General features: G+C 37.5%; 2 protein-coding genes across 2 annotated transcripts in view; both read left to right on the plus strand.

Annotated features, from left to right (window-relative positions):
- pns (DENN domain containing pinstripe) overlaps nt 1-18,344 on the plus strand; it is a 228,216-nt gene that overhangs the window by 26,799 nt on the left and 183,073 nt on the right. The window lies entirely within an intron of this gene.
- On the plus strand, nt 9,514-11,573 carry LOC148948697 (protein GVQW3-like). Its single transcript, XM_089094996.1, has 2 exons — nt 9,514-9,526; nt 11,149-11,573. The coding sequence occupies exons 1-2, from the start codon at nt 9,514-9,516 to the stop codon at nt 11,571-11,573; spliced, it is 438 nt and encodes a 145-aa protein (XP_088951122.1).

Here is an 18,344-nt window from a genome sequence, read left to right on the forward strand (position 1 = left end):
AATATGTATATTAATAATGGCATTTGCTTAATATTGCCTTGTAGTGTAATGTTAACCATTTATTGTAACCAATCATATTTCTTATTATGTGTTATGACTATTTGTTTTAAAGAACGTGTGATTCTGCCTCGTTATTTTTATTACAGGAAGTGGAAGGACATATTGGAAATCGATCATTACAATGTATAATCCAGTGCATATACAATCTAGTAACATCTATTTTCATCATACCTCAACCAGCGAAGAGTACTCATCATAGAATCCAGGCAATTTTCATCCCAGCTTCGTTTACGAAAATTATAGTTACCTTTGATCGTTGTTTCGTCGACCACGAACCTTGTTACGTATCAGGTAACACTATATTTAAATCTCAGTATCTAGTGCATTATCGAACTATATAATCACATAAATCCTGAGAACCCCATCGACCAGTACAAGATATAAGTACAAAAGTATCACCCTTGGTAATCCTAATGGATCCATGTACCATGTGACTGTAGAGCTATGATATTTGATGAACCCAAAAATCATTTACGTGTCGCAGATTCACGCGTCGAATTCCTTTCGACTATTTCTAGGAATCCGTCCAATCACCTTTATCAAATGCAAAAAGTTCATATCTCTGTTATCCCATGCAGTTAACGAGATAATTTCTGAAACATAGACCTGGAAACCAACCATTGAATTACATAAACAAAAATTAACCCCAGAGGCTAACCCTTCAGTGACAATATACCCCTCCCACAAGTTAAAAACAATATGTTGAAGTAGTCACTAATGTTTGATATCGAACCAGTCCCAATACAAACATCAATTTCCCTGTGATTAACCAAGGAATCACCACAAAAGTTAATAGACACAAGCCAGGCACGAAAAAAATTTAAAAGAGAACTGTAACTTCGAAGTGCACAAACGAACAATTTTATACGAGAATTGCATTCTCTATATACTTTAAAATATCCCAAGAACGATATGCTGAGAAGAAAATCAACCCAATCCGGACTGTTTTGATAATAGATCAAGTCCCAGATCTCAACAGTCCCAGTGTTCAACCCCTTAATGATAAGGCACCCTATGAACTATCCAAAAACAGCTGGTGAGAATGAACTCTGATATCAAAATTCCAAACGCCTGTACCTGGGAGTATCATTTACCATTTGACAATTAGAGAAAGCTTCTCGTCCAAGATGAATATAATCATGCTCGAACTGTTCTGCGAAGAAATTATATTGCAAGTATTTTAAAAATTTCTGCCAAGACGAAAGGAGTGAAGGACCATAATTTACAATAGAAGGATTGAGTACGCTAAAAGACATGAATGGTGATGAAATAGGTGTGAATTTACATATCTTACATCTTAATAACTTCGATAACTTAAAAATTCCAATATCCTATCAGTAATATTACATAGCAAACATTCCCAGTGAAAGTGATCAAATGTTCACCAGTGAACATGGTAAACATAATATTGTGTGTTTTAAATCGTTCTTATATGTAGTATTAAATGTTCCGAAAGAGTTATGTGTAGCGTTGTTGTACTATTCATTTAATTTAGCGTATATAGGAAGCACAATTATCCTATAGTTAGCAAAGGATAAAAACTTGTAAAAGGTGAATTTTCAAAAAAAAACCTCATAGTAACAGTAGAATAGCCTCAACCTTGTTGGAAATGTAAAAGTCATCAGTATTAGATGTACAAAAAAAAATCTTTAGTGTAGTAGCTAGCCTAGAACCATAGATAATCGGTAGAGGAACTTTAGATAGGGATGTATAATAAAATAAGAAAAGTAATAGAAAGAATTTTTATCACTTCTGATTAAGTTTATATAAAAGTATAAAATAATACAATGTCAATTAAAATTACGTAGGACCAATAGTAAATAAATAGCAAATATTTAAAAAACCCAAGGGCAAGCAAATCCTAATGACGGGACGTCATTAAATAATGCGAAGGGTAATATGTACTGTGAGTAATATGTGATATGTTTAAAATACAAAAAATAAAATTCTTCTTTCTAAAGATAATTCCGACATAAATTAAACTTCCCCTAATTAAGTTCAAATCCCGTTTCAAATAGTCTAAATTCTTAATCAACAAAAAGATAAGCTGCGTTTTGGTCTCAAACAATCAATGACGCTATTTGGATTCGATTTTCGCTAAGATATTTGGTAATAAAAAAATGCTAGGTACAAAGTTTCTCAGGAAGTTTAAGTTATAAAGAGCAGTGTCAATGATTAAATCATCGAAATATTTAAAACAAATTATTGGATAGAGAGTTAGCATAATGAAGTGAGTTTGCGAATATAATTACTAGGTAGCGGCCCCCTCCACAGGACTTGGGCCAATCGTGAAAAAGCTAGTAGAGCGCAGAAGCTATATTTGTGTGATATAGTGAAAAAAGTGTTTTTCGTGGCATTCGCATTCGTTTTGTCAGAGTTATTATGGAGGCATTATGATGAGGCATTCGTAGATCAGAATCATTATTATTGGCATTCAGGCATTGCAATTCAAATTATTATTATGCAGTCATTGTAGAGATTTGGTCATTATTGTCATCTCTCCCACTATTGTCGTCAGTTGGAGTGAAGTATTGTTGTACGCCTAAAATGTAAGTCTTAATAAATCTATTGCTTTTCTACTTGTGTTTGTTTTATTTATATATCTGTATCTAACCGCACAGCAGGTAACTAGTTCGTAGGTCTCCATCGGTAGCGCTCCCAGGAATCTGATTTCTACTTAACATTAGAGGTAATCGACAAGGTGATAACCCGAGGAAGCGAGGTTACGGTCCCAAATTGATAGTTGGAGAATTTTTAACCTACTATAGCTACGCATTTTGTTTTCTTGCTTTCAGCGAGTGGCGTGATCGGTGCATCGCTTTTAATCATAGTATTACATTCGTGGCCCCAGACTTCATTACCACATTTGGCACATATTAATCGCCACAGCTTTAAAGAATAATATTACATATGGTGCAGTCTTTAGCGCTATACGTGGCGCTGTCGGAGAACTTATAATGTGTAAGTTCACAGCTTTAAAGTATAATATTGCATTTGACGCGGTCAATCTTTATTACCACAATTGCAGCAGTCTATTTTTTTTATCGCTACACAACCGATCTGTGATTTCTCTAGCCAAAGAACCTTCTTTGACAAGGAATTTGATCACTGCTCTGTACTCGATCAGTGACGAATCCATTTCTACAGTGATTCAATGACTTTGGAGTCTTCTTATACATGAAAGGACAAAGCAAAATGAACAGTTTTCAGGCTGTGAATATCATTTACCTAGATAAGCATGAATTCAGGGTTAGAACTTATTTCGTCATTTCTAAGTGTTTAGTTCTATGAACTTATTGAACGTCCCTTGTATATATAGGCCTCCTAGTGGGCCTGTTCCCTCTTTCCTTCAGATTCTTGATGACGTTTTGGAAACAATCCAACTTCATTCATGTGAACTTGTCATTATGGGTGACTTCAACCTTAATTTTTGGGACCGGAGGCCATCCTCGTCTTTGGATTTTCTTTCAGAAATGCCTGCTTGTGGAACATTACCTTCGGCATGCATTCCAACTCGCATAACTAACACTATCGCTTCTTTGCTTGGTAGTATTTTTTAATCCTTGGCCTTGGTGCAAAATTCTGTATTGATGAGTGATATCTCTGACCATTTTCCTTTTTTTCCATGCATGATTTTTCCTATTCGTTGCCTAGGAGGGGCCAGGAAGCTGGTTTTTCTTCTTTAAAATTTAATGATCAGGGTTTGCATCTTCTTAGGTCACGGTTGGTGGGTCGTTCGTGGAGTATTTCTGAAAATGAATCTGATATAGATTCTTTATTTAATTCTTGTTATGATTCTTTGAAAGAAGTTACCTTGGATACATGTGATGCGCCCCAGCCGAATCTGGTATCGAAAAGAACAGCCCTTTTGAATCCTTGGATGATTCCATAAAAGTTGGAGGGAGAAAATTAATTTTTGGAAGGCTTACAGGTCCTCTAAGCCATCTTCGCGTGATTCTCAACTTCAACTTTTCAAAGCTTATAGAAGAGTTCTCAATTCGCTTTGCCGAAAGACTAAATCGTTATTTTATTATAGAAAATTCTCTGCGTGCGGTAAAGACATTAGGAAGAAATGGCAAGTAATCAATTCTGTTATCAGGGCATCTTCTCTGCATCCTTCTGTCCCTTCAAGTGTTGTGATTGACGGCGAATATTTAGAGGGTGAGCTAAAAGTTCAAGATGCGTTTACTTCCTATTTTACTAATATTGGCAAAAACTAAAGCCTCTTCTGTAAGTCCTTCTTCTTTACCTGATTTTAGGTCTTACCTTGGACTGCCTTGTCCTAAATCAATGGCAGTGGAACCTGTCTCTGAAGCTTAAATAGCCAGAATTGTCAATGGTTTGAGTTCTTCATCTTCTGGCCCAGACCATATTCCAACTAAGGTTGTCAAGTTCGTTCCCTCTGTCATCGTTTCTGTCCTCACGAGTCTTGTCAATCTTTTTTTTGAAAATGGTGTCTTCCCAAATGCTTTAAAGCATGCTCGTTTTATTATTATTTTTAAAGGTGGACCAAGGAATGATCTTGCAAATTATCGTCCCATGTTTCTTGTATCAGTGTGGTTTTAGTTTGTGGTTTTTGATTTTCAGTTTGGTTTTAGGGCGAAGCACTCAACTGAGCATGTATGTGCAATTCTTAAATTATTTACATTCAGCTTTTGACTCTGGTCTGATACTTGCTGCTCCTTTTCTTGATGCACGAAAAGCATTCGATTCATTAACACACAAGATTCTTCTTTGGAAACTGTCCAATATTGGTATAAGAGGGAATGCTTATTCTTGGTTTCTATCATATTTACCTGGTCGAGTCATCTCGGTTGATCTGCATTTTTTTAACCCTTCTGGAATAGAGTTTGGCGTTCCACAAGGATTTGTCATTGGGCTGATACTCTTTTTAATCTACGTCAATGACCTTATTAATGAGGTTAAAAATTTAAAACCTACCATTTGCTGTCGTCTTTGTCAACCAGCATCTGTCACTAATTTTGACAGAAGTTCGTCCTTACCGGACTCACTTATTGCTTTTGCTGATGACAGTACTCTTGGTACAGCTGGTAGAACTGAGTCTGATCTTCGTTCAAAGATGATAGCCCTTTTTGAAAGAGTTATCCAGTGGTTTTGCCTTAAATATCGGAAAGTCATGTTTCCTCATTTTCTCCAGAGTCTCAAAGGCTTGCCCTGACTTAAATGAAATACATGCATCAAGAGGTTCTCTAAGTAGACCTAAGGATCGTTACGTTCGATTCCTAGGCATATTGCTTGACGAATATCTTTCCTTCGAGCATCGTATTGATCTGATTAAAATGAAAGTCTCCAAGAGTCTCGGAATCCTTAGAAAGTTCAAACACATATTTCCAGGGTCAATTCTTAGAATATTGTTCTGCAGCCTAGTTCAGTCTTATATTTCATATTGTTCTGTTATTTGTATGTCAACTTTTTGCTTATCTCTGAAGCCACCATCAGTGAGGTCTGACTTCAGCCCTCTGAAAGCTTGTAACAGGATCTGGAACACCCTCCCAGAGTCTGCACGAAGCTGCCACTCGTTTAGTATGTTAAAAAATTATATTAGAGAATTTCTAGCTAAAAAGTAAGTTTTTTCCGGTTTCCCTTGGAGTTTATGTCTCTGGATTAAGTTGGATGTTTAACTGAGATAGTGAAATCATGCACTACCCCCCGCCTGGCTTGTAATTTTGAGGATTATTATGGTGGGCGACTGGATTTTTTTCAATTTCGTCGGTATTTTTTTTCTCCCCTGTTCTTTTCTGGCGATGGAGCCTTATGGGGGAGATTGTGTTGAATTATTTTTTTTGTTTATGAATTTTATTATTAAATAAAGAACTCAGAACTCAGGTTTTCTTTCTTGTTACTTGCTAATTCAAATTTATCATCTTCTTCGTCAATAAAAGGAGTCTGTATCCACGCATATTTTGTAAATTCAAAATCATTAAACTAATTTAAGAAATGAATTAACAAAGTATCCAAGCGTTCAACAAATGGATTTTTGTTTGCTTCTATGGTATCGTGAACGCAAAAGTTTAAAAGTGAGAAGATATCAATTTTTTTCAAATTTGTCTTCCATAGCTCCAAATTTTGAATCAATAGATGCATTTGGGGCCCTTACATCAGTTACTTCAAAATACTTAATTTTCCTAAAATTTCCACCATATGGGTCAGTTTAATAATTAAATTACCCTCCCGAAACATATTTGCGTCCTGCGTCCTCATTTTGATTTTCTTCGATAAAAATTGCAATTTCCACTTTGACTTCATGTATCCTCTGAATCACTTTGGCACGAGATAGCCATCGTACTTCAATATAGTACAAAATAGAGGTGTGAAGTAGCTCCCATACCGTCACTCAGCTTTGTAAATAATCTTACTCATAACATACTGTTATTATGCAGTTTATAAATTATATAGCACCCCCAAAATATCAAGTGATTTTAAAGAAAATGACACCATCAGATTCAGCATATCTCTACTGTAAAGGTTTTAAGCTCCTATGTACAAAAATGTGTAATTCTGCATTTTTTTTTATTTATTTTTTTTTTGCTGGAAGAAAGATCACGGATGAGTGTTTATTTGTTTGTTTTTTTTTCCTCCAGGGGTAATCGTATCGAAGCAGTGATCGCAGAAGATCGGGAGAGGGTTCATTTTATCAGAAATCAAAAGTTCTAGTGCGCTTTTTAAGTGACCAAAAATATTGGAGGCCCACTTGCCCCCCTCCCAAGCTCTTTTTTCTTAAAGTTGCCCGATGAACATTTGAGCTAGCCTTTTTTTAGCATAATCGAAAAATATTATAACTATGTTTTTGAGGATAACTTGACCCCCCTCAGTCCCCGAGGAAAGGGCTGCAAGCTATGAACTTTGTCCATTGTTTAAATATAGGATTGGATATTGGGAAGTATAAGGGCGTCTTTCATGAGGAATTTTCTGGTGGAGAGAGGGGGTTACGTGGAAGAATCTTTCCACGTAGGTATTTTTCGTGGGGGAAGGGAATTTTCAGGGAGGAAGAGCCAGATTTCCCAGTATTATATAAAAAATAATCAGAAAGTAAATAAAAAAAAACAAGTTTTTTCAACTGAAAGTAAGGAGCAATATTAAAACTTAAGCCGAACAGAAATTATTACGTATATGAAGGGGGTCGCCCTCTCCTCAATACCTCGCTCTTTACGCTAAAGCTTTTTTTTAAGGCTTAAAAAAAAAAACTTATTATTCTAACTAGACGGCCTTTGTGATTCAGGAATCATTATTAAATAACCGGAACAAAAAAATTAAACTTTAGCGTAAAGAGCGAGGTATTGAGGAAAGGACGATCCCCCTCACGTACGCAATAATTTCTGTTCGTTTTAAGTTTGAATGTTGCTCCTTACTTTCAGTTGGAAAAACTTGTTCTTTTTGTTGTTTTGTACAGTGTGCAGTGAGTCCAGAGAACATCGGGTGTTTTCATTTTAATTAGTGCTAGAAGGTGAGTTTTGTATCCTGACATTGACTTTGCACTGTTTGTATTATTCCGCAATATGCCTTTCTCATTAAAATAAAATTATCAATTATATTAAAATTTCAGCGGATATGACTTTGCAACGTATTCTCTTCAACATATTGAAAATACCCAATTAAATATGCGGTTTTAGCTACATGAGTTCCTTCTTCAACTTGTAAGGTGAATTCTGAATTTGAAGTGCGTATTCGAGAAACTAATTGATCGCCAAGATCGTCTCTGATGATCGTCTAATTGATTGTCCTCCTGACAGGACTATCCAGCAGCATCTATAAAATCTTGCTAATCTTACATAAGATGGTGACCTAGCTTTTGTTCAGCCTGGGCAAGTTAACCCCGTCAGTCTCGAAAAGGCTAGGATATTTTGCCTGACTGCGTAATTTTAATTTCATTTGATATTTTTTTGCAATCCTGTCTAATATTCGCGCCTCCCCATAGACTAGTCCATGCCTCCCTAGGGAGGCGCGCCTCCCAGTTTGGAAAACTCTGCTTTACATTATCCATATTTTACTTTATGAGCGTTTGGAATTCTACTCTTGTCACTTTCAAGTGCTCTGGTTTGCAAAGAAACACAGAACCTTATAGACAGTGCCTATTGAAGTGCTGAAAAAACACAAAAAATACAAAAGTTTAAACAATGATGAAATTTAATTACTTGGTCATTAATGACATATATTCTAAAAACTAAGAAATACTAAAAAAATAATTCAGTGGAAATACTTTACTGTGGGACCTTTTCTACTATACAAGGGTTAATCAGCTGTTTCTGGTTCTGAAGTACAGGAAGTGACTTCTGCTTCTTCAGTTACTACTTCTACATGCATCTGAGCTGTATCCTTAGTCTCACTAGGATGTGATTCATTCACATTAAGTTTTTCTTTTTTTTTGGCCTCACTCTTGTTCCTGGTCGAATTCTCTTTTTGAGTTGGAATTAGAAAACCTTTTTCTTCCCATGCTTTTAAACTTAGTGTCTCACAATCTCCCCCATAAGGCTCCATCGCCAGAAAAGAACAGGAGAGAGAAAAAATACCGAAGAAATTGAAAAAAATCCAGTCGCCCACCATAATAATCCTCGAAATTACAAGCCAGGCGGGGGGTAGTGCATGATTTCACTATCTTAGTTTAAACATCCAACTCAATCCAGAGACATCAACTCCAAGGGAAACCGGAAAAAACTTATTTACTAGCTAGAAATTCTCTAACATAATTTTTGAACATACCAAACGAGTGGCAGCTTCGTTCAGATTCTGGGAGCGTGTTCCAGATCCTGTTGCAGGCTGTCAGAGGGTTGAAGTCAGACCTCACTGATAGTGGCTTCAGAGATAAGGGAAAGGTTGACATCCAAATAACAGAACAATATTAAATATAAGACTGAACTAGGCTGCAGAATAAGATTCTAAGAATCGACCCTGGAAATATGTGTTTGAACTTTCTAAGGATTCCGAGACTCCTGGAGACTTTCATTTTAATCAGGCCAATATGATGCTCGAAGGAAAGATTTTCGTCAGGCAAGATGCCTAGGAATAGAACGTAACGATCCTTAGGTCTGCCTTGAGAACCTCTTGATGCATGTATTTCATTTAAGTCAGGGCAAGCCTTTGAGACTCTGGAGAAAATGAGGAAACATGACTTTCCGACATTTAAGGCAAAACCACTGGATAACTCTTTCAAAAAGGGCTATCATCTTTGAACGAAGATCAGACTCAGTTCTACCAGCTGTACCAAGAGTACTGTCATCAGCAAAAGCAATAAGTGCATCCGGTAAGGACGAACTTCTGTCAAAATTAGTGACAGATGCTGGTTGACAAAGACGACAGCAAATGGTAGGTGTTAAATTTTTAACCTCATTAATAAGGTCATTGACGTAGATTAAAAAGAGTATCAGCCCAATGACAAATCCTTGTGGAACGCCAAACTCTTTTCCAGAAGGGTTAAAAAAATGCAGATCAACCGAGATGACTCGACCAGGTAAATATGATAGAAACCAAGAATAAGCATTCCCTCTTATACCAATATTGGACAGTTTCCAAAGAAGAATCTTCTGTGTTAATGAATCGAATGGTTTTCGTACATCGAGAAAAAGAGCAGCAAGTATCAGACCAGAGTCAAAAGCTGAATGTAAATAATTTAAGAATTGCACATACATGCTCAGTTGAGTGCTTCGCCCTAAAACCAAACTGAAAATCAAAAACCACAAACTAAAACCACACTGATACAAGAAACATGGGACGATAATTTGCAAGATCATTCCTTGGTCCACCTTTAAAAACAATAATAAAACGAGCATGCTTTAAAGCATTTGGGAAGACACCATTTTAAAAAGAAAGATTGACAAGACTCGTGAGGACAGAAACGATGACAGGAAGAACGAACTTGACAACCTTAGTTGGAATATGGTCTGGGCCAGAAGATGAAGAACTCCTCAAACCATTGACAATTCTGGCTATTTAAGCTTCAGAGACAGGTTCCACTGCCATTGATTTAGGACAAGGCAGTCCAAGGTAAGACCTAAAATCAGGTAAAGAAGAAGGACTTACAGAAGAGGCTTTAGTTTTTGCCAATATTAGTAAAATAGGAAGTAAACGCATCTTGAACTTTTAGCTCACCCTCTAAATATTCGCCGTCAATCACAACACTTGAAGGGACAGAAGGATGCAGAGAAGATGCCCTGATAACAGAATTGATTACTTGCCATGTCTTCCTAATGTCTTTACCGCACGCAGAGAATTTTCTATAATAAAATAACGATTTAGTCTTTCGGCAAAGCGAATTGAGAACTCTTCTATAAGCTTTGAAAAGTTGAAGTTGAGAATCACGCGAAGATGGCTTAGAGGACCTGTAAGCCTTCCAAAGATTATTTTTCTCCCTCCAACTTTTATGGAATCATCCAAGGATTCAAAAGGGCTGTTCTTTTCGATGCCAGATTCGACTGGGGCGCATCACATGTATCCAAGGTAACTTCTTTCAAAGAATCATAACAAGAATTAAATAAAGAATCTATATCAGATTCATTTTCAGAAATACTCCACGAAAGACCCACCAACCGTGACCTAAGAAGATGCAAACCCTGATCATTACATTTTAAAGAAGAAAAACCAGCTTCCTGGCGCCTCCTAGGCAACAAATAGGAAAAATCATGCATGGAAATAAAGGAAAATGGTCTGAGATATCACTCATCAATTCAGAATTTTGCACCAAGGTCAAGGATTAAAAAATACTACCAAGCAAAGAAGCGGTATTGTTCGTTATGCGAGTTGGAATGCATGCAGAAGGTAATGTTCCACAAGCAGGCATTGCTGAAAGAAAATCCAAAGACGAGGATGACCTCCGGTCACACAAATTAAGGTTGAAGTCACCCATAATGACAAGTTCACATAAATGAAGTTGGATTGTTTCCAAAACGTCATCAAGAATGTGAAGGAAAGAGGGAACAAGCCCACTAGGAGGCCAGTATATACAAGGGACGTTCAATAAGTTCATAGAACGAAACACTTAGAAATGACGAAATAAGTTCTAACCCTGAATGCATGCTTATCTAGGTAAATGATATTCACAGCCTGAAAACTGTTCATTTTGCTTTGTCCTTTCAGGTATAAGAAGACTCCAAAGTCATTGCATCACTGTAGAAATGGATTCGTCACTGATCGAGTACAGGGCAGTGATCAAATTCCTTGTCAAAGAAGGTTCTTTGGCTAGACAAATCACAGATCGGTTGGCCAAGGTGTACCAGCAAGATGCTCCCAAGTATTCCACGGTCGCCAAATGCGCCACAGAGTTCAAGTGGTGCCGTCAATCCCTGGAATACGACCCAAGGACCGGTCGACCTTTGGAAGTGACGACCCCGGAGGTCATCCGGCGTGTGGAAGACCTTGTCATGGCTGATCGTCGTTTAAAGGTCAAAGAAGTTGCAACCGAAGTTGGCATTGCTGAAGGGAGCGTTTTCAACATTCTTCACGATCATCTTCATCTCTCCAAAGTGTCTGCCAGATGGGTGCCTCGAAATCTTCAAGTGTAAGATCGACAGCAGCGGATGCAGCTCAGTTCACAACTTCTCGAGCTCTACAGGAGAGACCCAGAAGACTTCCATTTGCGACTTGTGACTGGAGACGAGACCTGGGTACACCACTGGGACCCTGAGAGCAAGATCACCTCCAAGCAGTGGAAACACAGTGACTCGCCGCCTCCAAGAAAGTTTCGGACCCAGTCCTTTGAAGGCAAGGTTATGGCATCAGTTTTCTGGGATTCAAAAGGTCTCCTGCTAATTGAGTACCTGCCCAGAAGGTTACCATCACTGGTGCATATTACTTAGATCTGATCGTTAAGTTGCGCGAGAAAATCAAGACAAAGAGACAAGGAATACTGACTCGTGGTGTTGTCCTTCTTCATCACAATGCGCTGGTGCACAAGAACCGCGTGGCACAAGCCACAATCATTCAGATGGGCTTCGGACAGTTGGATCACTCACCCTACAGTCTGGATCTGGCCCCAAGCGGATTCCACCTGTTTCGTGCCATGAAGTCCGACCTTCGTCGAAAGTGTTTTGGTGACAGTGAGGAGCTGATATCCGCCGTGGATCAGTGGTTCAACTCCCAGTCACAAGACTTCTTCCAAGCTGGAATTGCGGCACTTGAGCATCGGTGGTGTAAGTGCCTTGAAGTTAGGGGAGACTATATTGAAAAGTAGTGATGGTTTTGTTTTTATGAAATAAAGTTTTGTATGCAGTTCTACGAACTTTTTGAACGCCCCTCGTATTACCAACAATCAAAGTTTTAGCATGGGTTTTAATCCCAATAAATATGGATTCAAAAAGTCCTTCTTCATTTCTTGACAGGTCACATGTAACAGAGTACGGAAGGTATTCCGAAACATAAACAGCAAGGCCATCTTTAGCCATCCTACTTCGATTCAAATATTCCATCTTGTACCCAGGGAGATGCAATAGAGATTCATTTTTCGAATCAAGGAATGTCTCACAAAGACCAATAAAATCAGAGTGGCCACTACGCACTTTTATTCAACTCATCAAACGAAGAATAAAGACCCTGAACATTAAGCTGAAGCACAGAAAAACTACCACCTAGTTTGAATGCTCTATCTAAATCAGATACTTCTTCCAAACAAAATTTTCAGAATGGGCCTCTAATTCAATTTTGGCTAGACATTAAGAGTGAATGTGATATTTTGTCAAATAAAACTTTAAAAGTATTGCTGCCGTTCTTATAATCTTATTTGTACGAAACAGGATTTGCTGCACTAGCTGAAATAAAATTGAAATATTGCGTTCGTTTGGTTGTAGAAGATGAGCTTTGTGTAGCCATCTCATCATTGACACCGACATTTGACAGACTTTGTGCTAATAGGCAAGCACATCCATCTCATTAAAAGACAACAATTTAAAATTATTATTTGTTTCTTTGTTTGTAATAGTTTATCTTAATAAATTTCGTATTACTAAATATTTTCGTGTCTATATTATTTTATAAAACAAAAGGGAGGCTCCATATGATCAAATATTTTAAAGGGAGCCGTGGTAAATAAAGTTTGGAAACCACTGGTGTAACTGAACAACCGTGCAACTAACGCCTGTATAACCGAGCCCCCGTGCAACTGAACCCTCATGTACCTGAACCACCGGGCATCTGAACCCCCGAACAATTGAACCCTCGTGCAACCGGACCATCGTGCAACTGAACTATCGAACCCTGTTTTTCAGTGTTCTAGGAATATGAGGCAATATAATTGGGCAAAACACAAGTTAGAATTTTTACATGTTCAACCTTGTTGTAATTGTTTGTTTCTTAAAGTCATGATATAAACGTCTGTTAACATCATTTATAAAAAAGCTTTGTTTTATTTTTGCAAAAAAAAGAAGATCCAATGTCATAAACCATTAAAGCTTATTTATATCTCTTTTTTACAGATGAATCAGACCTTTCTGGACGTTAAGATAAACATATGTGGAAAGATATTTAACCTTTGTGAATCTAGAACGAATTTTGATCAGATGTCTTTGAGGAGATTGCAGCTAAGAAGGACATGGGAGGGGGACTGGTTGCACTCCAGCCTTTTTTTTTCAACATTCCTTCAACATGCCCAGAAAGTTTAAACTTCATACCCTCAGCTGTTCTCGACACATTGCAGATACGACTTCTTGTAAAACTAAATGCACATAGTACCTCTTGGTTTAGTTGAAGATACGCCTAAACATTTTCCGAACGATGCAATGGCTGATACAATCAGCCATTGTAAATATTGCTGGTATTTCCTTGTCACAACCAATAAAGGAAAAAAGAGTTTTTAATTGTGTTTGGCATTCTTCTTGACATTTCCCTAAGGTTTGACCTTAATGTTCCATGCTTTTCTTTATTTGTAGAATTAAACATGCCCTCTTTTCTGGATAAAAAAAACACCTTGTATGTTAGCAACAAGTAAGTTGCATAGCTTAAAGCCCTTGCACCAGGGGCTAGGGATTGTGAACCCTTGAGGCATAGTTATTTAACCGTTGAACTGTTTTAAATAAAATGGTCATCTCAAAATTATCAACCAAATGTATTTGGAGGAAAATACGGTGGGGGTGGAAGCCCTTTGATCACTTTTAACTCTTGAAAAGTGCACTGGAACTTTTGATTTCCAATCGAATGAGCACCCCTTCCCCCCAAGTTCATACGAAAATGTTTTCCATAGAAACCTTATGTGTTAACATTGAATAACTAGTTTAACTTACAGCCCTTATTCCCGGAGCTGCTGGTGGCCTTGTTAACCCCAGAGGCATGGTTACTTGACCTTTAGACTATTCTGAACAAATAATTATTTTTGTAATTTTGATTGGATCCATTTGGGGGGAAAATGGCGGTTAAGAGGGAGAGGCTGATTGTTCTCTGATTACCTTTGATTCCTCAAAATTGAACGTGAAATTTCAATTTCCAATCGAATGAGCCTTCTCCAAAGTTTGTACGACCATCCCTTCTATAAAAACCTTAAGTTTTAACAATGGGTAGCTTGCTATAGCCTACAGTCCTTGCCCCAAGGACTGTGGTTTTTTTTTTGTTAATCATGTTTTGTTATTCGATTGGAAATTGAAAGTTTTAGTGCCCTTTTTATAAGTCAAAAGTGATTGGAGGGCAACTCCCCCCTGGGAAAACACCTCTGTGAAATACCACCTCTCACAAAATACCCCCCCCCCTGGAAAATACCTATCCGCAAGAAACACCCCCTTGCGGCTTGTTGGTATCCAATCCCTTTCGACTTATAAAAAAGACTAAAACTGCCTGGGGATTATAAAACAATTTCTACCTCCATCCTCCTCTTGTCTTTCCCTTAGAATTAATTCTGTAATTATCTGTAGGCTCTGTGAGAGCTGAGATATTTTGGGACTAAAATGCACCCTTTGAGGTATCTCCTTCTCTTCCTAGCTACATAACAATAAGAGAACCCATTGCAGAAGTTTAAGTACCTTTTCAAGTTTGTAATTTATCTATTGCTTACAGATAATGTTTGTTGTTGGGAAGCATAAAACATTTTTCGCGTGGGTTTTCTGAAGGGAGGGCGGGGAGTTTCAGGAGGATTTTAAATGAGAAGAACATATTGCACGGAGGGGGACAAGACTTACACATTAATTCCTCTTTTCTACTTTCATCAGCACTTCTCAACTAAACTAAAAAATAACAGAACTCAAATAATATATTCTAATTTGGAAAACCAAATTTTCCGCGAGGGGGTATTTTTTAGGGAGGGTTTTTCCATGGGAGAGGGGATAAACGCCTAGACCCGTAAACAGTGACAGGTCTTTGAGGATGACAACCCCCCTCCTCAGCCCTCAGGGCAAGGGTTTTAAATTTTGTCTTGTGGGCATATAAGGTTTTTATTGAAAGCGTTGTTGGACAAACTTAAAAAGGGTTCATACGATTGGAAATTGAGAAGGATAGTGCCTTTTTTAATAATTGAAAGTGATTGGAGAGCGATTAACACCTCTGTTATTCTAACCATCTTGTCAGGCATATTCAATCAAAGGTTTGAGATATCCGTTTCGTTCAAATAAGTTGAAGTTTATGGAAATTAGGTCTTTGAGGATGACAACCCCCTCACAGCCCTTAGAACAAGAGTTGTAATTTATGCCCTGGGGGCATATAAGATATTTATAGAAAGCGTTGTCGTAGAAACTCAAAAAGGGCTCATTTGATTAGAAATTGAAAGGGCTAGTGCACTTTTTAATAGTCGAAAGTGATTGGAAGGCTCGACATTTTTATAGTAAAGATCGATGTTGGTACAATGTATTTTTTTTTTTTTTTTTTTTTTTTATTTGCACTTTACTGAAAAAATGTAAATGTTTTTATGTTTATAACTTTAATAAATCAAATAATATTAACATTTTGATTACTAAATATCAGTATATGTACATTAAACTGACAATGAACATTCATTTGTATTTTTTTCAGTAAAGTGCAAATTATGTTCTGGCCTTGGGAAGGCATAGGGTTTTGAGCCCTACTCATGTTAATTTCTGCTCGTTTTAAGTTTCACTCTGTTATTTATTATAATTTCTGTTCGTTTTGAGTTTCATTTATTTATCGATGCTGATTTTTGGTAGTTTCACGCTTGGTAGATAATTTGATTTTATTTTTGCTTATTTTTAGTTTAATGGAGTTCTTTACTTTTCTTTGAAAAACTTATTTTGTGGAAAAAGTTTTTTAATTAATTTTTGTTTGTTTTATAGTGACACAGTCTTTTCAGGGAAAAAGAAAATAATTCTTTAAATCTTCTCGCTTTTTTTAAGACTTTATAGTTTGGCCTGTTATTTGTATGCTGAAGAAAACTTTTCTGCAATTTTTGACAACATACACCCTTTTAAAAATGTGGATACAAATAGCAGTGTGTAATTTAGTTTCATATCTCCTCTAGTTGATCTGTAATAGAAAACTTGATACCATTCGCAAAAAAAAATCTGTTTACTTTCTTTGATAGCTTAGATACACTTACGCTATTTTGATTTGGTTAAATTGTAAGAGCAGAAGTAACCCCGAAAGTTTGAACATAATACCCTCAGTCTTTCTTGGGATATTACTGATATACCTCTCTGGGAATTAGCATTAACACTTTACATATTGATTTCAGCTTAAGCCCATATTTCTTTTTTAAACATAATGGGAAAGTTAGAGGGTGGGCATAGAAGGGGGACTAGTTGCCCTCTAATCACTTTCGACTATTAAAAAATGCATTAGCCCTTTCTATTTTCAATCGGATAAGTCCTTTTCGAAGTTCCTAAGACAACTCCTTCGATACGAAGTGCCCTGGTAAAAAAAAAAAAAACATTTTACCAACATCGATCTTTACTATAAAAATGTCGAGCCTTCCAATCACTTTTGACTCTTAAAAAATGCACTAGCCCTTTCAATTTCCAATCGAATGAGCCATTTTTGAGTTCCTATTACAACGCTTTCTATAAACATCTTATATACCCCCAGGGCATAAATTATAACCCTTGCTCTGAGGGCTGTGAGGGGGTTGTCATCCTCAAAGACCTAATTTCCAGAACTTTCAACTACGTTAAACAAAATGGCCATCTCAAACTTTGATTGGATGGGTTTGGGGAAATGGTGGGCGTGAGAGGGGCGTTAGTTGCCCTAAAATCCCATTCAACTATTAAAAAAAGCACAAGCCATTTCAATTTCCAATCGAATAAGCCCTTTTGAAGTTTCTACGACAACGCTTTCAATAAAAGCCTTATATGCCCACAAGGCATAACTTACAACCCTTCGCCTACTGGCTGGCAGGGGGGGGGTTGTCATCCTCACAGACCTAATTTTCAGAACGTTCAACGACGTTGAAGAAATTTGCTATCACACAATTTTGATAGGATGTTTTTGAGGAAATGGTGGGCGTGAGAGGGGGGTTAGTTGCCCTTCAATCACTTTTTGAAATAACTACGACAACGATTTCTATAGAAACCTTATAGGCCCCAGGGCATAACTTACAACCCTTGACCTGAGGGCTGCGAGGGGGTTGTCACCCTCAATGACACAATTTCCGGACCTTTCAACTACGTTGAACAAAATCGCTATCTCAAAATTTTGATTGGAGGTGTTAGTTATCCTCCAATCACTTTCGACTATTAAAAAGGGCACAAGTCCTTCTTTTCAATCGAATGAGCCCTTTTTGAAGTTTCTACAACATCACCCTCTATAAAAACCTTATATGCCCCCAGGGCATAACTTATAACCCTCACCCCGAGGGCTGTGAGGGGGTTATCATCCTCAAAGACCTAATTTCTAAAACTTTAAACTACGTTGAGCAAAATGGATATCTAAAAAATTTTATTGGATGTGTTTGGGGAAAGTTGGGCGTGAGAGGGGGGTTAATTGCCCTCAAATCACTTTCGACTATTAAAAAGGGCACTAGCCCTTAGAATTTCCAATCGAATAAGCCCTTTTCCGAGTTTCTACGACAAAGCTTTCAATAAAAACCTTATATGCCCCCAGGGCATAGCTTACAACCCTTAACCTTGGGCCTTTCTCAGGAGTGTCATCCTCTTAGATATAATTTCTGGACCTTTCAACTACTTTGAACAAAATGGCTATCTCAAAATTTTGATTGGATGTGTTTGGATAAATGGTGGGCGTGGAATTCAATTTCCAATCAATTGAGTCCTCTTTGAAGTTTCTACGACAACGCTATCTGTAAAATACCTTATATGCCCCCAGGGCATACATTACAACCCGTGCCCTGAGGGCTGTGGGGGGTTGTCATCCTCAAAGACCTAATTTCCAGAACTTTAAACTACGTTGGACAA

Source organism: Artemia sp. Qi Xiang Cuo, chromosome 9, assembly GCF_049724085.1.
Source record: "Artemia sp. Qi Xiang Cuo chromosome 9, ASM4972408v1, whole genome shotgun sequence".
In the NCBI taxonomy this organism is placed as follows: Eukaryota; Metazoa; Arthropoda; class Branchiopoda; order Anostraca; family Artemiidae; genus Artemia; species Artemia sp. Qi Xiang Cuo.